This window comes from Neopsephotus bourkii, unplaced genomic scaffold (genome assembly GCF_033783945.1).
Source record: "Neopsephotus bourkii isolate Nb327-2 ecotype Australia unplaced genomic scaffold, CSIRO-AGI_Nbou_v1 NB_42, whole genome shotgun sequence".
Lineage (NCBI taxonomy): Eukaryota > Metazoa > Chordata > Aves > Psittaciformes > Psittacidae > Neopsephotus > Neopsephotus bourkii.
This window is the reverse complement of record NW_026900559.1, coordinates 624,043-648,188: the sequence shown is the minus strand read 5'-3', so window position 1 is coordinate 648,188 and position 24,146 is coordinate 624,043. Positions and strand designations below refer to the sequence as shown.

At 38.7% G+C, this 24,146-nt stretch overlaps 1 protein-coding gene across 8 annotated transcripts in view; it reads left to right on the top strand.

Annotated features, from left to right (window-relative positions):
• The first annotated feature begins 374 nt into the window (after positions 1-374).
• The window catches only part of CD44 (CD44 molecule (Indian blood group)), a 59,386-nt gene continuing 35,614 nt past the window's right edge, over positions 375-24,146 (top strand). For 4 of the 8 annotated variants that reach the window (XM_061347053.1, XM_061347036.1, XM_061347061.1 and 1 more), the window contains exons 1-2: positions 376-582; positions 21,269-21,434. In XM_061347053.1, coding sequence (XP_061203037.1) covers positions 516-582; positions 21,269-21,434 — 233 coding nt within the window. In that variant the 5' untranslated portion in view covers positions 376-515. Of the gene's footprint in view, positions 583-21,268; positions 21,435-24,146 lie in introns of all 8 variants that reach the window. The other 4 variants (XM_061347027.1, XM_061347021.1, XM_061347077.1 and 1 more) reach the window with 3 other exon arrangements.

Below are 24,146 nucleotides of genomic sequence, written 5' to 3'. Positions count from 1 at the left end.
TTTGGGGAAAAATCCGGTCAGTTTTAGATGCTTTGTTGGGCTTTAGAAACTCTAGTGCTTTATATTCACCTAGTTTGCAACAATAAAGAGATTTTAAGATGCAAGAGGGGAAGCTTATAAGAAGCAGTGCCTTTCTGAGCTAAGCCACAAGAGATTACACAAACTTTCCTGCAAGTGCAGTAAGTATAACTTCTGACTCTACTTGTGTAAGACGGGGAGGCTTCGTGCCTCTTTAAAACTCCAGTGCGGCTGCTTAGTCAGTACTGGCTCCCCTCCTACACCCCCTTCTTCCACTGCTGGGTTGAAGTCACACCCATTTTTTTTGCAATATGGGTGTGACTTTTGATGGAGCTCCCCCTCCCACTTATGTCATTACTTCAGTTCCTTTGAATCAGAATAAAAAGTGCAGCAAACTTCAGACTCATTGACTGCAGGCTCAGCGAGCGTCGGGGCTTTTCTTTTTTGTGCAGCTTGCAAGGATCTCTGGTTTTTTGCAAAACAGCTCTGAGAAAACAATGGCCAGTTTCTCCTTATGGGCAACTTTTGGATTATGTTTGCTGAGGCTTTGTCTGACAGAAACACGTAAGTTTTTTATGAATGAAAACACTTATGGTTGCTAGCAAGTTTATGTTTCTGACAGCAAGTGCTCTGGTAGGTAGCTAACAGCTTTCTTGTGCCTGTATAAAGTTTTATTATTTGTAAGAGTTACGAGAGACATTTTAGAACTGTAAGCTCAGCTGTGCTGGTCTGTAACAATCTTAGACAGTTACGTATTGCTTGTAAAGGGCAGTTCCAGATCTATAAAAAATGAATTTTAGATCGTTAAGTTTAAGCACAGAATTACATCAGTTGATTTAGACCAGGGCTGGTAAACCTCTGTTCGACAGCATGACTGCTGTTACACACTTAGTTTGCTCTCCCAGCTCCATCTCAGGCAGTAGAGAAAAGAGGGGGGGTGGGGGGTGGGACTGTGGTGAAGGGGGATGGACACACAGCCCCTGCTTCTCCCCCCCAGCATACAAGAAGCACATTCTTTAGTTTACATGGGCTGAACCAACAGTTAATCTGTACTGCATTTGGGCATAGCCTTGCTGAACAGAAGCAAAACTGCAGTGATCTGTGACCAAAATTTGGAGAGCTTTTATGCCAAGGATGCTTGCTTCTGACTTCCTACAGTTTCGTTGGGGTTGACTGATGAGATTTTGGAGCAAAGAGGGTTAGAAGTGACTGAAAAATTCAGTTGTTTGTCAACTAACTCTCTGTGGCTTGGTTATCTGCTTCAAATACTTGTATTTAAAAATGAAACATTAATGGGGGGGGGGGGTGGGGGGAGAAGGGGATGTATGTCCAAAATGACAAAATGCTTTTGAAATTTCACATGGTGCAGTCTCAACCATGCTTGAGGGAAGTGGCCATGCTTTTAACAGACTCTCCCTGTGACAGCAACCGCCTTGAGGCTTGTTGTGGTTAGGGATAGCAATTACCCTTCTACATTATTTTTCTACTCATCGGTGCCAGAAGTCTAACAAAATACATTTTTCATGGCCATTGTCACCCAAGGGCTCTGTGTGTGTGTGTACAGTAAATATATTTGAACAGCGTTTGTTTGAGCAGCAGTGGATACTTCTGGAATGGTTGCAGCACTGACGGGCTGTGAATGGGTGTGTTGAACAGTTCCCAGGGCATCAGTGGGAGCTGAAGCACTCTCGTTGCTTTTCTTTCTAAAAAATTGTCTGTCTGTTGTAGCAAAATACTCTTGTTAAAATCAGGTATATGCATAAAGCCTTAAAGAAAGGGCAGGGGTAGTGTGGGTTAATAAAGTAAGTCTGAGATGTGTTTAAAACCTTGGCTTGGTCCAAGTCTGTATGCTGTATGAGTATTATAATTATTTGGTTACTGCCTGCTCAACTGATTTCTCCTTTCATGAGCTGCCAGGAGCGTCCTAAAGAAGCAGGGTCTACCCTGACTCTGGGAGTAGTGCATTTTTACAGTAAGGCGCAGCAGAAAACCCCATCATCTACTCTTCAGCATAGTTACAAAAAGTATGTCAAACTTCACATATGCCCCACAGGGAAGTTTCTTTAGTGGCTTAGCAAGGTATTAGACTATAGCTACAATATGTTTTGGTTGGTATGCGGTACATTCCAGCATGACTTTGTAGTCAGTAATAACTTCAGAAGAGCATTTTATAATGGTTTTATTTTCTTTCTTAAGCCAATGACTTTCTTGTGGAGTAGTGGCTATTGCTGTCGGGAGACAACTGGCTTGAAGACAAAATTCAGATCTGGTCCTGATTTGGAATTTTGATTCTTTTAGTACAGAATGTTGCAAAGTTAGAAAAGGCCTGGGATTACTGTTAATGTTAAAGAAAAGACGAGATATAGACAGCAGTTGAAAAACTTGTTCATCGTGAGTTCTGTACTCTTGTGACCATACTGTCACTGACACATGAGTGAGGTCTACTCATGCTATTGCTGTGACTTTTGTTGTCTAGGGAGTGTAGATCCAGGAGGATATAAATACTGACATCTTGGTTAATGATGATTCTGAGGGAGATTTGCTCCTGTGACCATTATGAGTTGTAAAAATATTTCTGTCGAAGTTTTACTTGATTGACTAAAAGTGAATCATAAAATTCTGACCCTCAAACTGGAGAAGCTGGAATAGAAATAGTAATAAAGATAAAATGAAAAGAGGGAGAATGAGTCCACCAGTGGGAAGGAGGAGCTTAGGTATTAGCACTGGAAAGCTTGCCAAAGTCTTGGCACGAGGTAAGACTTTTAAGACAGAGCTATCAGTAAGTCACAAAGGAAGGGACCTGCCTGCCTCTTGGCTTATATATTCGTCATGAAAACTGGTAAATGAAGCAGTTTGAAGGAGTTTTTTGTTAATTTATTTTTACTTAGTCTTTACAGTGTGTATCTTGGCTATTTTCCCAAAGCTGCAAAGTAACTAGACTTTATTAAAGTTCACCTTAACTTCCATCATTGTTTAATGGAAAGGTTACGCGCCTGCCCTTGAAATACCTTGAATACACGAAGAAACAGCAAACCATGTTAGAGGGCTGTCTTGCAGTCTTTGGAGAAATGTGTGTTGGTTCTTCAGTTACTGGTGTTCACCACAGTGTAGAACCATTACCTTGAAAACAGGAAGTCAGAGAAAGGCTTAGATACCATCATACAATTGAGGAAGAACTTTAAAAACTAAACGCTTTTGAAACCACTGGTATCTCTAGCCAAGGTTAAATGTAATGTTCCCTCACATTTGGTGTGTCTTCTCATATAAGAAGAAAAGAATAAGTTAGCCCAAGATTTTTTTGGTGTGTCTGTCTTTCCAGAACATGGAAAGAAAGACTTTAATAGGCCAGGACTTGAAGTATTAATTTCGCAGTTATTTGTGCCAGTTATTCGTGCAAGACCTAACCATGCATGAGGTTCTACTGTAGCCAGAATGTTCCTGCAAGATGAAATGTCCTGAGATGCTCGTAGGCAGGTATGAAGAGCAAAGAGAATCATGAGCTAAGTAATGCTAAAATAGTTGTAGAAAAGATTGGTTCTCAAGAAATTCATGAAGGGCTAATAAAATGCTTTTAGTGAAGGACAGCAGCCATTTCAAATTGAAGAACTTACAGAAGAGAACAGGAAAATATAGTGAGAAAAATACAGATCTCAAAGGGTTGTTTGGTGTACAGCAAGGAGCATGGTGAATTGCAAGAAGCAATTAAAATGAGTTATATAGATAGCATGAAGTCTGGAAGAATTTAAGTCAGAGAAGAAGTCTGAAATGTATCCAAGCAAGAAACTAGTGTAAACCTCTGCAGACATTTCCACTAATTTGGATAGCAACTGTCAGGAACAGGGGAAAATAAATAAGAAATAAATAAAATTAAAAAAGATAGTAACTATCAAATCAATGTATAACAATAGTGGAGCCTACACGTGTGTGAAAAATTAGAAAATTTAAAAACAGCATTGCTGACATGACAGAGGAAGAAGCTCTGGTGAGCTCTGTGGGATACGGGTTAATTAAAAAGCAAAGGGCACACAATGCAAGGTGGCAATGTTCTTGCCAGAGAAGAGATGGCATTCAGAGGGAGTGGCTAGACAGCAGTAGTAATTAGGGTTGAAAATAGGTTGCTAACAGACACTGTTTTTTAAGGACAGATTAGATAAGGACAGACTAGATGAACATCTTTAAAGGACAGTTTGGGTATTAGTGATTATGCTACAATCAGGTTATCAGACTGAGTAGAAAGTCTTTGTTAACTCTGCTTTTTCTTTGATAAAAGGATAATTTCAGTTCTGATTCTACTAGTAGAGAAGAAGGAAAAAAATTATGTAGAACTTCTCATATAAGAAGAAAAGAATAAGTTAGCCCAAGAGTTTTTTTCATAATTCCAGAGATGCTGTAAGACAGTGTCTCCATTTGCACTCTGGTCGTCTTGCCTTGCATTTCTGTTCCTGCATTAATGGATAAGTGTTTGAAAATACAGACAACATAGATGATAATTCTCAACATCACATGACATGTATTCCATTATTTACAAAACACTGGTAATTTTTTGAAAGAGAACTCTATGTGTGAGGGAGAATGTTCTGCCAGACTGTCCTCTTAAGCTGCTTTTTGCAGGACCAAGATTAAACATACGTAGTTACCTGTGAACTGAAACCTCACAGGGTAGTTTTGAAACAAACATGACCCACCACAGAAATCCTGTCTGCTTTGAAAACAATGCAACACTGTACTGGAACAATTCATAGCGTTCAAAGCACATGATATTTTAGCATCAGCTGGTAACTGAGAGCATGCTTTATCAAATTTCATTTTTCACCACTAAATTGAATTCTTAGACTAGAGAAGTTCAAACTTCCAATCGAAGGCCAGTAGAGTGAGAGGAGCAATGCAGAGGATGAGTTTCATAGAATAACAGAATGGTTTTGGTTGGAAGGGACCTTAAAGCTCATCCTGTTCCAGCTGCTTGCCAAGGGCAGGGACACTTTCCAGTAGACAGGTTGCTGTAAGCCACATCCACCCTGGCCTTGAACACTGCCAGGGATGGAGCAGCGGCAGCTTTTCTGGGCGACCTGTTCCAATGTCATGTCTCTGATACTTATGGTTACTACCAAGCTAAACCCAGATCCACAGTCTATTTTGTTCTTTGCCTTTACCTGTGAAGGTTTCATTGTGATATGTCTGGTGGTTTGGACTGCTCTCTGTGGCTTATCAACAACTGTTGGTGTGAAGCCAGTTTGGAGTAGCTGCTAGTCATTTTCCAGACTAGACCAGAAGTTCATCATCTGTTAACATGCAGTTGTTTCTCACTCCCTGGGAAGTAATAATCATTTCGAAGCCATCAGACACTGTAATTATCAGTGACCATTATGGCTGCTGCTAATAGTGGTGGCAGAGAAGATAGTGTCAGTTCTGAATGTTTATCAGTTTCCTCCCTGCCAAATCACAGGCCTCCCTACAGTTGCATCAGCAGCAATATCAGTAGCAGCTGGCTGTGATTTTCCTCCCTTGCTCAGAGCTCATCCAGCCCAAGAGACGACAGAGCAGCTTGTCATATGAATGAGTTTGCAAGCAGCAATGTGAATGGCAGCTGAAAGAAGGGTTTTCCTTGGAGAATCTTTTCAGCCAGCCTGAAAGTTCAGCTAATTGAGATTTAAAGTTCAAACCTCCGTGACTGTTTCCTGCCTAACGAAACCTGCAGTCATATTTGGAGTCTGTGCCTCCAATTAAGAACATAATTGAATTCTCTTTTGTACATGCTGGCTTTGGGACTTTCCAGTTCCTCTGCATGACAGCACTGGCTGCATTGTATAATGCAGCGATCTTATTTCAGTACAATAACCTTCAACCCTCATATTGTGAAACATTAAAAAAAGGAAAAAAAACCAAACAAACCCAAAACAACAGAAAGGAGTTGAAAACTAATCCACAATTTTTGCAATTGCTAACACGGAAAATCAAGCAATCATGCCAATTCAAAGTAAAAATCACAGAGGAGACCTGAATTTTACTTACGTTTGCAGTCTGAAAAATACACTTTTTTCTTCTGTCAATGGCTAAGCCAGTCTCAGTAGCTGGAAACCCCAAGAGACTCTGTTGTGTCTTTGCAAAGAAAAAGAGAAAAAAAGGGGGGAAAAAATCAGACATGCAGCAGCTGTGTGTAAAACTTCTGTCTCTGTTTCTGCTTATGAATCTGTTCCAAAAGCAATGTGAGATTGTTATAAAAGAGGTTGCCAGGGTACAGGCTGACAGCTGCCTAGGAAGATGGCATTAGCCAGCGATCATGTACTGCACAGGTAATGTGTGTTTTATTAAATACCTGCTCTTGTAAATAAGAAGGTGCCCTAGACAGAACATATAATAGTAAAAAAAATTCTGTTGTGACATAGCCCTTGTTGATTATATATGTCTCACAGTGGCAGCGTGTCAGCAAAACAGGTTCTCAGAAGCGTATTTCCCTAGGGGGCTTTTTTATTGTTATTTTTGTTAATGGATAGGTGTCTGTAAAGAAGCAGGGTGTGGTATGTGTGGGTAGATGTAAAGAGTAGTTTCTAGCAGTGTTCCCATACAGAAGTGAAAGGCTAACTAGAACTCAGCATATGGTCTATGGCCACCCAGGGCAGATGTGAATGAGCTCTGTCCAGGCAGCAAACAAGCTGCTGTCCAAATCTGGGTCTTAAAGTCAAGCACCGGTCTTAATTGGCAGCCTCTCTGAGAAAAAGTATCTTGCCATCTTATCAGGGAGGCTTATCAGCAAGGGATTTTTATCACACTTGCTAGAGCAGCATGACTGCAGACCCCATGCCCACTTAAAACAGACTAAGCAAGCTGGCAGCTGCTCTTTCTATCACATGTAAATGCAATAGTCTGGTGATTGTGATGGCAGTGATTAGTTGTTTACCTACCTACTCTTTGCCATCAGCCAACTCACATCTTATAGATAAGATGGAGCATCCCTATCACAGAATGAGGAGAGTAAAACTGACAGATACAGTACAGTGCTGGTAGGGAGAGCCAGGTCTTCCTAACTCCATCATGGTGCTCTGGTGATGCTTCTGCATGAGGAATAGTTAACTGAGCAGGTTCGAGGGAAAGTGGTATTGCCAGTTATAAAGTTGCATGAATCATTAATAATGAAGACACCGAGGGTGAGGCCTGAACTCATCTTAATATTTTGCTTTCACTCACTTCCTTATTCTTTCTCCTACTGCTTGATTAGGTGTCCTCCATTTATTTACATGTCCTTTCCCTTTTCAGTCATTCACTCAGGCATGTAAATGTAGAAAAAAACCACTCGTGCTAACGAGTCTTTATGTTTATAAATGTTTTGTTCTCCTTTCCTAGGTATTGCTTATGCATAAGTTAGACATATAGGAACATTTAGAATATGTAAGTGAAATAATATGTATTCTGTGCAAATCAATTTCTCCAGTAACTGGAGAAATTTATCTGATAAAAATCAGATAAAACTTTTCTCATTTGCTCTGATCATTTTATCCAGTTTCCTTGTGTGTGTGTTATTTATACACACACTGAAGACTGTCAACTATATTCAGTTCAATAGTGCATGGCTCCTGTTAAACAATAGCAAATACGAAGTAAAACTTTCTTAAAAAGTTCTTAATCAAGACTTAGCTTTTTATGATGTTTGAAGCTGTTTGGCAAATGAGAACTGACTTAAATCTTTTGTTCTACTTTCAGACTTCAAGAACTTAAAAATTAATGTAATTATCAGCTGAAGAATAATGTCGTACTTTTAGTCAAGTTTCTCCTCTGTTTGAAGCAACACTTTCTAGTGATAATTATCAGCTATCTTCTTGAGATCTTGGAGGCATTTGTAGATAAAGGCTTTATACTCTGAGAAAGCAGAGTGCTGAGAGACGTATGTTGACCAAGCAGGTCAGAGGAGGAGGTATCGTCCCTGTTCTCAAGGTGGTCCACTTGGTCATGATGCCAGAAAGCCAATGGCCAGAACATTACAAGTCCAGACAAGTTTGAGTGTCAATGAACCAACTATGTGTAACCAGGTGGTACCCAGCAATATCTTTAAAAAGGCCATGCTTTCTTTTGAGCAACTTTGTTTCTCACTCATTGCTTTCATGGAATCACAGAACGGACTGGGCTGGAAGGGGTGCTAAAGCTCATCCAGGTGCCCCCCCCCCCTTTCACAGGCAGGGACACCTTCCACTAGACCAGATTGCTCCAAGCCCCATCCAAGCTGGCCTTGAGCACTGCTGGGGACGGGGAAAACACAGCTTCTCTGGGCAACCTCTGCCAGGGCCTCACCACCCTCAAAGGGAATGAGCGTCTGCCTAAGATCTCATCTCAATCTCCCCTCTGTCAGGTTAAAGCTATTCCCCCTTGTCTTGTCACTACAGGCCATTGTCAGAAGCACCTCTTCAAGTATCTTGTCAGCCCCTTTAGGCACTGGAAGCTGCTCCAAGGTCTCCCTGGAGCCTTCTCTTCTCCAGGCTGAACAACTCTAGCTCTCTCAGCCTGTCTCCAGAGCAGAGCTGCTCCAGCCCTCACAGCATCTCCATGGCCTCCACTGGACTCACTCCAACAGCTCTATGTCCCTCTTGTGTTGGGGGCTCCAGAGCTGGATGCAGCACTGCAGGGAGAGATCTCTCTGGGACATCTGGCCAAAGCTGTCCAATAAATCTGATAGACTCTTGTCAGCCTTTGTCTAATAGAAGGTTATATTTTATGCAGTAAAACTTCTTCTCACCAGCCTAGTCATTCTTAGACAAAGTGAAATGTAGAGACCAAGTTCTTCCAAGAGACATGCCTCAGAAAATTCTAATGACAAGAAAATTCTCATTAATATTTGTAATTATTTGGTTTTGATTTCAGCCTACTATGTTGGCAGCTGACTTATTGTCACTGTATTCAATATCAGGTGAATAGGGCAGGAGCATCCAGTGACTTCAGAAGATTGGTATTGAAAGAATACCATTCTTACATTGCACTCACAAGAGTCACTTTGTGTTCTTGGGAGGAGCAAAAACTCTTTTAGCACAGAAAGTAAAAAATACTTCTCTTGAAATCTCATATTGAGGTCTAAACTTTCAACTCTTCTTTTCCACAGTGTAACAAAATCATTCTATAGCCTACTGGGAGTGGATACTTGGTGGTTTGAGTTCATCACTGAATGGGCACAGTACGTTTTAGACATGCAGCTATCCAATTCACAGTACTTGTATTAAGAAGTAATAACAGGCAGATATTGTGACCCTGTGAAACAGCTTCCTACAGTGACTGCCTAGAGAGAGTCTCTTTCCTCTTTTTATGGCTTGCCTCAGAAAACTTTTAAAGATCTTTGAAGATATAAAAATGATTCCAGCAAGTGCGAAAGAAGTGAACTGACAAATATGCTCGTAGCAGGTTTTTTTTGTAGTCCTTTGGAATTCAGTGATTTTTAGCCCCACCTCACAGGTAGGGAAACGGAGAGAAAGCAAAAAAGTCACCCAACAACATAACTGTAAAAAGAACATGTTCTCCTAAGCCCTAGCCTGGTCTAATCAACAGGATTAGTGTCTCTTTCAGTTCAGTTTCAGAAAGCAACTATGATTTCAGATACAGTGCTATTTCAACTGAAATAAGCATTATTACTATTTTTCGTAAGAAAAAAAGGAATTCTTGTGCCAGGACTGGTGCAGAAGTGAACTAGAGTATAGAGGACTGGGAAGTGACAGAAAACTCAGGAAACTCTCTTCAGTTGCTAAGTGTTTGTTAATCCATCAGAGACTCTGGTTGTGCAGTCTTTCAGCTGGGTAATCCATATAAGAAAATCCATGTAACAAAAGTTTCCTAATTTTTGAAACACCCTTACAAACCATTGTTTGCAGACCTGCACTGAATTTATTAACAGTGTTGGTCAAATACCTTATCTGACTATTACTCATAGTGCTCAGGTCATTTCCCCTTTATCAACACCAGTCACAGTCGTATTACTGCTGACTCACTGCAATTGTTAGGCAACATATTAACACCGTTTTTCCACCCTTGACGTGGTACAAATATATATCCACAATGTTAGTCATAGCAACATGTCAGAATCCTAATGTGAGTCTTTCTTTTGCTTTTTAATTTACTAGTTTGGTCAACAGATTGCTATAGTAGGGGATATCCCAGTATCTCCCACCCTTCCAATGCAAACAGTTCTAAGAGTCAGATGAATTATCAGTGTTTAGGGAATTGATAGAGTAATGACTGGTAACAGATCATCTGGAAAAGTGATTCCACTCTGTGTAAGCTACTTCTGCTGTTCCTAAGAGAAATCTCTGCTTTCTTTAAAGAACTTCCAACTTTTTTTTTTTTTTTTTTTGCAAGCATGTTATGAGATCTTACTTCTGATTTCAGACTCCTTTACTACCTTGCTTTCTTTTCCAGCTCTGATATAAGCTTACTGATCTCTATTGGTGCTGGGTATACATGGTAATAATGGGACACACAAGACCACTTTTTGCTTTGTCTGGTGTACCTGACAAGACAACTCAATGAGTTTTGCCTCAAGAGTGTAAATAATTTCTTTGGGGGGTGTTTTGTGGGAGAATCCTGTGGTGCCTTGTTAATGATAAGTTATCACCTGTTTAGGATTTTCTTTTTGCTAAGATGGCCGAGTCCTGATTTGTTATTTGAATTGACCCTCACTCAGGGTGAATCTGACGTCATGACTCTTTCCAATGTCATGAAACTCGGCTTCATTGAGGTCTGTCACTGTGTGATCTGCCAAACACCAATTTAGTTCTGGATCTTTTTATAATCCAGTTTTATCTCATTAATATAGAAGATTACTAGAACCAATGACCATCACAGCAAAATCCCTGATTTCACAACGATTCCAGCACTTTTGGGAAACAATGATGCTTCCCTAATTGAGGATAATTACATGCAAACAGTAATACGTTGCTCTTACGTATCTCCAACACCTAAATATATGTAGGATTTAATACAGTATTTAAATTCACAGACTATTAAGGCCACATTGTCAATGCCTCTTACCCATTCTTCCCTCATGTAAATGAATCTTTGCTACCTCTTGGGAACTGTTCACTTTAAATAAACTTTTTTTTTATTATTATTTTTTTAATAGGAAAAAAAATAATCAACCCAAGACATGTAATTAGTCTCACTACAGTTGAGATAGCAACGGTATTGTGTACTTACTAATGTTCACTGTAAACTCTAGCTATTAAGCATGTCTTTTTACTAAGCCAAATAGAAAATATTCGAAATTAAGAGTGTAAGAATTATTCAAGAAATGTAGCTGAGCATCTAGCTTCATAAAAAAGAAATGTTCATTTCATGAGTTTTTTTTCAGTAGTGTGTAGTATGATTCCCAATTGCTCCTAAGAGCACAATGGTTACCAATCCCTCCATTGAAAATATACTTGTGTTTGGGTACTTCTTTAATTTTTATGGAGAGGAACACATTGAGATTAACCCACTTTCCATATCTCAAACTGCAGTAGTTTCTACACACAGCTGAATAAGCAACTTCCATTTTTCATTACTGCTTGTGAATTATTCCTGTCAGACAGCTTCCATGATCTTTTCTTCAGAGAATGCTTTCTTCCAAGATTCTTTTCTTTACTTTCTCTATCATATCCATCATTTCCGGTCTCCTCAAAACACACTATTTGTAAGGTGTTGTGGATAGCAATGACCAGACAGCACTGCTAGCAGAAGTTGCTTAAAATCCATTACTCAAAAGCAGGATTTCAGTGTAACGTCACAGGAAGAGTCAGCTGCTTTTTGCTTAACCATTGATTCCAGTAAGTAACTTTCTCCAGTGTTTGTTTTGGTTTGATTATTCATTAAGCAATTTTTAGGGCTTAGAACTTTTCCATATAACTCTTCATAATGCAGGTGATACTATACCTTATTCTGCTTTTTTGTGAAAACCACAAATATGCAAAAGTAATGTTTTATCCATGTTTAAAGCTGCAAAATGATGTAAAAAAGGTTACAGCTATTTTCTTAATCTAAGAAATGTGAATTTAGTATAAACCATTAAGTCATGCATTACATTGGAGGTTTCAGTTCTCCAGTCTGATTTGTAGCAGTCCAAATTCAGTAGATTATTTGATAATATTTTGATCAATATGCAATTAACAATGATGATCCCTAATTTAAGTGTGAATGTTGTGCTACATTCTACGTTTCTGTTATATGCCTCTGTGTAAATTCGTACATATAACTTCTACAAGAAGCTTGGGTTTCATCTCAATTTTTGCAAACAATGAAGAGAAGTTGTGAAAGAAACTGGAAATGAGTTCATCCACATTCCGGGGGAAGCTGAATTTGGAATTAGTACTGATATGTCTCTTGATTGGGCAGTCCTCTCCTGCCATTATTTGTTACTAGAAAGTCCGCAGGGGTCATTTGTCCTCTGACATGTCTTGCATTGTGAGGCCTATTCTAAGCAGCCTTCTTTTTAGGCTGTCTGCCATACTAATGTTATCTTTGTTTTAAGTGGCTGGGGTTTAGAGCTCTTAAAAAAATTCTTGGGGTTCCTTTCTCTATCGTTTTCTTGTGAAGTGGCCTTTTAAAGTCAATAGGTGTTTTACTTATTCAGCATCTTTTTTTTCTCTTTTTCACTTTTGATCCTTGCTTGCTTTTCCTTAATGAATTTACTATACAAAATGAGTTTTAAATCAAAATACCTTAAAAAAAGTTTAAAATTTAAAAGCCTTATTAGAGATTTTCCTGTATAACTCAGAGGAAAAGAAGAAATATTAAAAGTTTTAGTCTAGAAGTTGTTTACAAAAAGAAAAAATCAATATCATGAGAAAAACAATCAAATCAGAGCTGGTATTATTATTGAGTAACAAATTAAAATTAAAAATCTATCATTTGATTGGAGTTAATCATAGGTCTGATTTTGTATGAATTTCTTATCTAAATAGCCATAGCACTTAAATCAGGCTTCACATGACTTGTCAAACGTAGGTGGAAGCTGAATATATAATCTGTAAGAGCACAAAAAAAATCAATGTAATAGTTCTTTGCTCTTACAGCCTTCTTTATCAATAAATCTAAAACTGCTTTATTAAGGAAAGTAGCTGTAGACTAAGGAGATAGAGATGACTTGGTTTATCCAGGTTACATCAGTGGGTAAATGACAGAGGAAGGAATAGGCACAAGGCCGTTGGAGCTTCAGGTTGGGGTCTGCCTGCTTAGCAACACTGTGTCTCACCTGATTTTATCTGAAGTGACTAAACGTTTTGATTTCAGTGAATGAAAATCAGCTTCCAACTATTATTCACTACCTTTGTTTCATGTGTGTTTCTTCACCTGGTTTGCATGGAACTGATCCCAACTGATTTGCTTCACAGTCCCTGTTACACAGCCTTTGGGGTTTGACTACTCATTGTACAGTCTGAAGCTTTCCTGGTATCGACAATGATGATTATGTTTTCATCATCTTGAGGAGTACATATCTGATAACTGTCTAATTCCACATCTGTGATTTCACTGCCTGCAGTTTTTCCGCTGAGATGCTGCACAGCTGTACCATGTTCTAGTGCAGCCTGAAAACTTTCAGCTCACTTATGGGTGAAACTATTACAAAAAGAATAATATTAATGTCAGCAGCAAGGAAGTTTATCATATGTGATGACACTGTATGGGCTCACTCAGGATGTTTACCAGAGCAACAGTTGCCAAGCAGATAAACTAGGTTTGGAAGATGCATTAGCAGACATTTTTTTCCTTGTTGCAACAGCTGCTGAGGAATGAAACATATTTCTTGTACTTACTTGCATTTCAAGTGACTCTGTGAATGCTTGATTCATTAATGGTGTCACCCTCTCTCTCCCCCCCCCCCCCACTGTTTAAAATTAGCAGCCAGTAAAGCTACCAGATTAAGAGACTGAACATTTTTGCCTGTTGTTAGACACAGAGACAATGGCTTCCATGACCAGTAGCTAGATTTGCTAAGAAGAAAAATTTAGAAGGGAGTCAACAGCTTGAGCTTTGTCTTGTATCCCAGTTCCAATGTGCACTTACTGAAATAACACAGAAATGTGAGGAATACTTGTTAATATTTGGTGGAGGAAGGACATCCTACTGCAGGGTATCCCTCTCTGGCTGCTATGTATCCCCATCCTACTGCTGTGTATCCTGTTTCCTTTTCATTTCAGAGTCATATGAGCCCACTTGAATCACAGGGTTAGCATGGCTATGTCATCACTTTTTTTGTAGTTAGAGCAAACAGGAGAGTGAGGAAGCTACTATCTTACTTGCCTTTTCAGCCCAAATTGCTAGGTACACAAATATAACTGGGTAGTCCGAATGGCTTTGGCACAACTTCAAAGAAAGGTCTGATTTTATATCTTTGGATCTGTGGAAAGACATTTTCACTTTCTTGTCACCACACCCAACTCCTGAGAATATGTTGTCTCGGTTTATAAAAGGCACTCCTTGCAGCAAGCAGGTAAATTCCTTTTAAATGGTTTTTGTATATTTTAAAACGCTAGGTGTGCAGAGATTTCCCCTATTGCCCCTCCTCCTACCCTCCCGCCACCCCGAATATCAGTAATCTAATATGAATAGAACTATTGGGCTGCCTCTCTCCCAAGAAAATTTGCAAGACTTAGAACATCTTCCTAGGCCAAACAGAAATGAAAATATGAAAACAAACAAACAAAAAAAGATCTACAGGGAAATTCTGGACTGGGTTCTTAAACAGCCCAATTGCATTGCAACCATGTAAACACTTACACTTAACTTTCTGAAACTGATTTATTTTACTTTGTTCAAACTAAGTTTCAAAATGAAAGACAGTTACAAATTGACGAATAAACCCCTTATTTTACTTAAGTATCCACAGGGGATACTTTGAAAGCCAAAAATATACACTTTATTCCCACTAAATCTGGAAATTTATTTCCTAACAATAGTTTCAGGTTTCACAACTTGGCAACAGCCCAAGCTTGATTCTTGGTGCTTTTTTGTTGTGATGGTAAAGGACTGCAGCCTCATAGGCACATGCTTGCTTAACTCATGTGGATTCTGCAAAATTTAACTTCTAAATTTTGATCAGTGTGCAGTCATCCCTGTTTAAAGTCCAATTTTCCCAGCACAATTTTCCTTTCCCCATCACGCCCTGAGGGATTCAGGTATAGGTGTGTTTTAATGATGTTGACACGTGTCTATTAGTGACTGTGGCCGGGATTAATGAATCATTTTACATAACCTAGAAAACAGCTACCCAGTGGTTTTTCATCACGGCTGACTTGGGCTTTAGTCCAACACCTGACATAAAAGTGGAAGCCTTTGTATCCTATTACAGTTGTCTAAGCTGTAAATTGCCTTAGTGAATGGTTCTACTAATAGCCTCTAAAGAAAGCTGCTCAGCAAATAGCAATGCCATCCAGTCCCCTGTGTGTTATAGGTTATCAGCTAATTACTGAATGATATTTTTGTACATTTGAGTTCTCCCACATGTCAAAATGGTGGAAATGGGGCCATGTTAGTACATCTGTTGACAAAAAATACCTTGGATCCTGAAACGTTTCATGAATCCATCCCATATGAAATTTTGTATTCAGAAGGCATTTCCTTTAGTCAGCAGTAAAATATGCACTCTTATTTAGCCATGAAGTTGTTTTCCTAAGAAACATTTAAAAAAACACACATCAACTGGAGATAGGCCTGAACTGAGAGTTGCAATCTGACCTGTCCAGACTTCCTCAGACCTTAGGGCTCATATGGCCCAAATTCTAGATTTGCCTGGAGAGGAACCATAATTACTAGGAGTCTCTTTAAATGGGTGATAATCTGTTTCAATATACAGCTTTACTCCATTACTAGCATGCTGTAAAGCAGATGCTAATATTAACAATGTAGATATGAGTGCTCAGATAATGGTTACTCCTGTTTAGAAGTGTCAGTACAAGATTATATTATCTGCAATTACAAAGAAACATTTACCTATGTATATCCGCCTAGAGCCTGAGATCTGATTAATAAATTTAGAACAAAGTTCTTCCAATAAATGTAATAACTATATTAAAACAAACAGAGAAAAAAAAAACTTTCTGCACTGTCAAAACCCTCATTCTGTCCCTGTTTCAGCCCCAGTTTATCACATCCTGGTGGCCTATCAATCATCTTGAACCACAAACCGAAAAGGAAAATCCCCATGTTAACAGCACACCAACATTTCTTGCCATGCTGCGGTTTTACCAAGAAGTCTGTTAGCAGCCTCGTGTCTAAGTATTCTTCTACAGTTTTCTTGTCTAAGGAGGCAGGATTTTGTCAATCTTTCACTTCCTTTGATGTGTCTCTGCAGTTTTTAGACTAACAGGTTTTTTTTTTAATATAAGGCAAACATCCATCTTGAGAATAAAACTACGAGGTATCGTCTTAAAAAAAATGAAAAACAGGGAACAGTGCATGAAACATCCATATAGTGGATCAAATATCTTTATGGAAAATCGACTCCGATGGGAAGAGTTAGCATGAGTCAGTGTTACTCATTATGCGTAAGGGTTGCAGAACCAGGGTGGAAATAGAGATTGCACCTGGCTTCTTACTGTGACAGCTTCTAACAAGCCTCTAGTATTAATAATCAGGGTGTAACTCACACTTTCATGAAAGGAAAATGCTCTATAGTCCGTTTCAGCTGATTCTATCACACCAGTGTGCTCTAGTTTGCAAATTGCTGTGGCACTGGAGTTTGTGATTTTGACTGAAAAAGTATTAATAGAACCTGGTTTAGATCCATGAATGGCACTAGCAGGGAAAGGCTTACATGCAGTTGGTTGAGACAAAGCACCAGAAATCCCAGGACAGAGAGGGAGAAATGTCCAGTGTAAATGTTAATGTTCTCCATGCTCGTGAAACTTGGTGCAGGCTTAGGGGCATTCCGTGGCTGTGGGTTGAGTCACCCAAATCTCATGGTCTGGAGGAGAATAATGATGACAGCACAGGCATGTCTGGTGCTTCTTGACTTCTTTGAGAGCTATTATTAAACAAGTTTGTCTTTCAGCTCCAGCGAATGATGCGGATGTCAGGGAAAGATCACAGCTTGTCAGCCCCCTAAAGCCTGACTAAAGCTGTAAGAGGGGGGAGAAGGAAAGGTTTCAGTGCTGTTTGTGAGTTCACTCTGAATCAGCTTTTCTGGAACTTCAGGAGGGTTGAAGGGATCTGTAATAGTTTGGCACATGGTGCGAGTTTTGCATTGCCTCATCTCTTGAAACAAACTAAAAAAATCCATATTTTGCATAATTGTGTTAAAGCCAGCTAAATAACATCAACATTAAATTAAGGGATTTGACCTTCCTGTACAAAGGGAAAAGGTGAAATATGTATTTAGATTTGGATTTGGCAATCATGCTTATTCCTTAATTCAAAATCAGTCTAGAAACATCAGCATAGAAAAAAAAAGAATTTAAGGTGTTAATTTAGACTTCATCTTTTATTTCTATAAGCTTTGTATTGATATGACTGGAAATATTTTAATTCAGTTTAAGGTCCTTATTTTCTGGATGTTAAAACATGAGACCATAAAGTAAAACCTCCTGGTTCCCTGGCAGATCTGTGCAGTAGGCTCTTCTCTGTATTTTGCCATTTTGAAAATGTGTTAATCGATTGTCTTCACAGAGGCAATGCTGGGGTTGTGCAATTTGCTTAGACTGTGAAATATCATGTGAGTTTTGGGTACTGCTGTAGTTTTTTTTCCACACTCACTGATTCACGATCAGCATGTCTATACTGCAGCAATGTTGCAAGCATTTTTAGTAGTAGAAGATATAATCAAAGTAAAAACAAAGCATGCTGTCTCAGTTTTAATTTAAGGCAAAGGGCCAACTAATTGGATGGCCTCAAACCCAGTTTTAAGAGTTGAATTGCCACATTTTTGCCCAGGGTTTCCTGGACACACATGTGCATGAGCAAAGCTTCCTGTGTATGCACACAGTGAAGTAGATGAGAGTATGTGCAATAAGTCTGATACTTCCCAATTCACCTCTGTCCTGGTGTACAGTATGTATGCTGTACAGCCAGGATGAGCATTTCCATAGAAAATATACATGCGTGTAACTGTAGCGCACAAGTAGTTCCATTAAGTCTATTTGTATAAGTAAGCCTACTTATTTTCAACAATTGGAGTGTAAAGAATTAGGTGCCCAACAAGTGTTATTTGGACTATGACTGGATCTCTAGATGGTCATGTAGAAATGTTGTAGCTTTTAAAACCATGACTAGGCTGAGGCTTGATGACAGCTGCATCAAATTCACTCAAAGAAGTTAACTTTACTTAATACTTCAGTGTGTCTGGAATGAGCTGTGAGATTCGGCTGCAACCCAAAACAAGTGGATGTTGCATTTTCTTCAGAAATTAGCCTAAATTTACTGTTAGATATGTTGATGTGCCAAACAAATCTAGTCCCAAAAGTCACTGAGCTTGTTCCTTTTCAATTATCAAATAGATCTTTGTGCTCTGATCCCAAATTTAATATTAAGTCTTGGGCTTCAAGGGGTATGTTTAATTATTAACAAATTTAGGTCTGCCTAGTTCTACAGGGAAGAGAGAATCAAGAAGGGAAAACAAAAGAGAAGCCTTTTTGCTGTCTAGGTCATTTATGTTTAATATAGCTACTGACTGGACACCTTCTAAATAATGTCAGGCTTTGAATATGGAACATTTGGAGCCAAAGTAGAAGTCACTCACATGGCAACTGTAAGAACAGCTCTATCCCACAGCACTAGTTGTGGGCCATATCCTTCTATGCAGAGTAGCTATTTGTTGTGTTGTCTCAAGAAAACACCTATTGGGATCTGCAACCTGAATGTCTGTTGACTGTACTTGTGACACTGTGTACACGTGGTGATGTTTTTGGGGTATGTGGTGTTGTTGAGTGAGGAGTGTGACTGCGGAAGGTCTCTAGTCCTTCAGCTGTACCCGAGACCAGTGCTGTGCACATCTGTGCCTGACACTTGTGGAAACAGCATGACTATTACAGAATCATGTGTGGGAACTTGCTGAGACTGCCATTCTGTGTTAATCCACCAGCTTCTCCTCATACTGTGAAACTCAGACCTGTTGCAAGACATTAAGACTTTAGGGAAAGAAAAATATATTTGTTAGTGTCCTCTTGCATATGAGGACGCTAACAAATGAGTTTCCTCATTCTTGCCTTCAAAGCCTCTCATGACATTTCAGACAAATTTTAATAGAAGAGCTTTTTCAAAATAAAGGCATTTTGAGAAAACATGTTAGTCTTGCATAAATTTCATAAAGCTAAAATTTATGTCCTCTTGACATTTTTTCACACCATGATAATACTGAGAACCGTAATCAAGACGGTTAAGCAGCTATGAGATGTATATCAATTTTGTTTACATTAAATGTTTTTGTCAGCCTAAGTAACTGGGGGGAAGATGGGTGAAGAAGTATTTTTTTGGCTTCTTTTTGTGGAAAGGCAATCCAAGTAACCATAATGATCAATTCTGTTGCTCATGATAGAAGTATTTAAGATTGGATGCACAGCTTTTGAGCTCCTTTGGACAAGCAGTCATCAATAATATCAGACTTCTTGCTATGCTGCAAATAATGGTTGCCTTCTCACATACCATACAGGCTGGATCCAGTCTGGTAGTTTATGTCCTTGATCGTTACCTGTTACCTGTAGAAAGGCATGTTCCTTGCAGTTTACTCTGAGCAGATACACTGTAGACTGTATAACCTCAGTTTACCAAAGAGCAAAGACAACTGAAGGAAGAGTGTACAACTTGATTGCTGTTATGTGCTTTTATATCTGTACTGTAGAAGAAAGTAGGCCATCAAGCAACAATGGCATTAGGAGAGTTGCTTGTTATTTATATAGTATGTGTCAATGCAGATGTGCATGAATTGCATTTCAAGTCTTTTAGGAAAATAATTATTATATGGTACCTTTTATTTCAAATAGATGATATAGACACCCCTTTTTAATATTTGGAGAAGACTGGTCTATTTTTTCCCTTTTTTGCACATGGAACTTCCATGAAAATTAAGATAAAAATGAGTCATGTTCCTCTTCAATGGGTATAACAGGCTACTGCAATTAAGTGTGCTTTGCGCTTCTAATTCTAGTCTGGAGCTGCAACCACTTATTTCTCTTGGGGGAAAGGTGGGGCAGGAGCAAAATTAATTCACATTGCTTTGAAGAATCCTGATCTGTCCCTGTTTTCTCCACACAATTGTTATTTTTATTATTATTCACTCTTTCGTAGCTGTTCTTGTTAAAAAAAAAATTATAAAAAAATGTTTATTTTTTTTTTCTCTCATTTTACTCATTCACAGGTTTTCCTTGCATTATATTGTTTTCCCACAGTTGCATTTTGCAGGCAATATCTTTACAACATAAAGATTAATGGAGTGTGATCTCTTCAGAGCTTCTAGCCCTTACACCTTTCATTCAGTGTCTGTAGTGAATCATATGAGGTACTTCCCTCCTGTAGGCATTGCGGGTACTGCTTGTTAAGGGTTCCCAGGCTGAAGGCCAGAAAACAAATTGCACAATGTAACTATGGAACCTCAGATTTTTCTTTATTCAGTAATTTTATCCTCATCCTGCTTACCATTGAAAGTTACTTCCATGTGCAAACCTTTAGAGTATTACTAAATTAAAATTCATAGACTTCAGAATGTCTTTGCAACTTACTTAGTTTTTGTCTCAGGTAGATCATACAACATCAAACCAATGCGAGCTGTCTTCTTTTGTCTAGCTAGTAATGTTACATGAACGGGTTCTGAAACTGGGGGTTGACATATATTTATTTAAAAGGATTCATTGTGAAGGGATCATAATAAGATAATTAAAGATCCTTAAGAACATAAATGCTCTGATTATACACCATTTAATCTTTAAAAAATTCTGTAATGAATAAAATATTTTGTTTTCAAATACATTCGAATATTCAGTTAGTTTTGCAGTAATGTGGCTGCCAAGACTTTCATGTGTCATTACATCTTCTGTGCGTTACTGTTACTGATATGTTAAAAGTGATAGATACCTAGCAAAAACATGTTGTGTTGCTATTTTTGGAAAGGCTGAAGATTTGGCTTGTGTCTCAGCCCAAAGAAGGGAAGCATGAGGAAGGTTGAAGGTGTTAGTGCTCTTTCTGAACAAATCAGTAGCTGCTACTTGTCGCTGGTCTGTATTGAAAGCACTATACTTGAAAATAAATAATTTCCAGGTCTTTAGTGAAGTATTAAGTCCAACAATTTGTAATTACTTTTTTCCTTTTCTTTTGATAACAGAATTCAACATTAGTTGCAGATATGGAGGAGTTTTTCATGTTGAGAAAAACAGTCGTTACAGTCTCACACGACCTGAAGCAGTTGAACTCTGCAGAGCTCTCAACAGTACCTTATCAACACTAGAGCAGTTGAAGAAAGCTCATGAACTTGGATTTGAAACTTGCAGGTAAAGAAATTCTTAAAAAAAATAGTATGTCATCTCAAGTCCCTGCATCTGTGCTACTGTGTATTAACATCTTTGTGCATGTGTATGTTTGGTCTGGGTCCTGTAATAAACATGACCTTGACTGCATATACATTTACTAGCTGTCTTTAAAAACTCATTTAGATTTTTTCTGTAAGAGGTTAATATAATAAAAGATTGACAGCATAAAACTAGTTAGGAAATGTTCAGATCATGCCGTATTGCTGAATAATTGATAAGACAAGCATAAATAAAGTATTTATGTTTTTAATGATCGAAAGTCAGGTCAAAGACTGAAGGTGGCATATACAGCATCGGGAAATCTGTCAAGGAACAGTAAAAAAGCATTAAGTGGCAATGTGAGGGGTAAGCTGTGGACATCATGGTGAAAAAATGGTCACAGTATTAGTGCGTTCTTATAATCCGTGAATGGAGATGTTTCAGAAGAGAGCAATAAAAAACCCAAAACCATATTATGAAGTGACTTGCCCTCTGTAATTGATGCTGTATTAGCCAAAAAATATGCATAGTACAGACTCTTCAGTTTAGCAAAAAATTACTCCAAGACAGTGGAAGCTACAGAAAATGTTGTGTTCCAAAAATTAGAATCGTAGAATCATAGAATAGTTAGGGTTGGAAAGGACCTTAAGATCATCAAGTTCCAACCCTCCCGCCATGGGCAGGGACAACTCACACTTTGAGTATGAATAATGAAATATGAATATGAAATTGAATATGAATATTAAATTGAGTATGAATACAATAAAATATGTAAGGATAATAATTATTGGCTGAAACCATTTAAAAGGGCTGTAGCAGAATTCTTTGTCACACCAGATTTCATCAAGATGAAATATTTTCCTCAAGGATGCTCTCTGTTCAAGCATTAATCTGGTCAGGGCAGTCCTATAGTCTGTAAATATGTCAAAATAGATAATTATGTGGTCTTGCTTTACAAAATACATAGCACATTTATTATGCAAGTCATCTTAAACATTCATATGCAACAATGAGATAGATCTCAGCTGCAAATCTGAATTTTTGTTTGTTATTTGTGTTTTGGTGTTTTGGGGGGATTTTTTGTGGTTTTGTTTGATTTTTTAATCAATAATGAAGATTCATGTTGGCAAACCATTAGAGTTGAAAGAAATTTCAGTAGATTTGCAGCTTTATTACAGTATAAAATAAACAGCAAATATAGATAAATGGAATTTATCTTCTAACTGGAGTAGAAAACTTCAGTGGACATTTCTCCAGGACCTCAAGGCTTCCATTCTAGTACCATAAGAAATAGGGCTAGCATTAATACAACTTGTAACTATTTCCCATGAATCCTTTCATTCCAGTTCTTTCACATGAATATTCTCTCCCAGTGGCTTACAAGCCCTTGAGAATAGAATGAAGCTCCTTTTGGATTAATAGTATCTATACAAAGTAATTTTAATCATGGAAAAATGCACGTGCAATGCCTTGAAATAATTTTAATACGTTTAAATATCATACACATAGCACATTCATTTTCACAAGCCTTGTGACTTGCACAGTAGTGAAAGAGGCAGACAAAAGTGCCAAGGAAAAATGGACAGAAAATTATTTGAAGAGTCTTCCATGAGAAGTGGGAATGATATTTAAAATAGTACTACATACAAACTAGAGATGATTCTTTACTCTGAGGGAAAATTGCTGCCTAACACAGCAAGCATGTTCTTTCTCTAACATTAACATATGAACATACTGAATTGTTCAGTGTTACAAAATATGTATAGAATCACAGAATGGTTTGGGTTAGAAGGGACCTTAAAGCTCATCTAGTTCCAACCCCCTGGCACAAGGCAGGGACACCTTCCACCCAGCTGCAGATCAGGTTACTTCAAGCCCCATCCAACCTGGCCTTGAATACTGCCAGGGATGGGGCAGTCACAGCTTATCTGGGCAACCTGTGACAGAGCCTCACCACCCTCACAGGGAAGAACTTCTTCCTGATACCTCATCTCAATCTCCCCTCTGTCAGTTTAAAACCATTTCTCTTGTCCTGTCACTAGAGGCCTTTGTCAAAAGCCCCTCTCCAGATTTCCTGATGGTCCCTTTAGGCACTGGAAGCTGCTCTAAGGTCTCCCTGAAGCCTTCTCTTCTCCAGGCTGAACAAGCCCAGCTCTCTCAGCCTGTCTCAAGAGCAGAGGTGCTCCAGCCCTCATAGCGTCTCCATGGCCTCCACTGGACTCACTTCAGCAGCTCCACATCCCTCTTGTGTTGTTGCCCTGGAGCTGGATACAGGACTGCAGGGCAGAGTGGAGGGAGGAAATGCCCTCGCTTGATCTGCTGGTCATGCTCCTTTAGATGAAGAGACTAAGGATCAAATCCTTACTAGCCTAGGGGTGGAGACTTCTGGTGCTAGCAGTTATAAGTATTCTGCAATGTGGAAAGTCTTTTCTGAAGTTAAAATATAAAGACATTTAAAAGAAGGAGTACAGGTAACTTTTTTTTTTTTTTTCAGTAAGGAACTGTAGCTTTTATTAATATTGCAATTCTCCCTAATTCATAGTTTAGCAGAGGACAGATTTGGACATGTAAGACATGGAGATAGAATTTCTTCCTCCCTTCCTTCTGGCCAGTCCTCCCACGCTCTTACTTTCATTTGTTGATCCTGTACTAGAAGTCCTTGTCAGTAAGGCTAGGCTTGTATCAAGCTTGAGT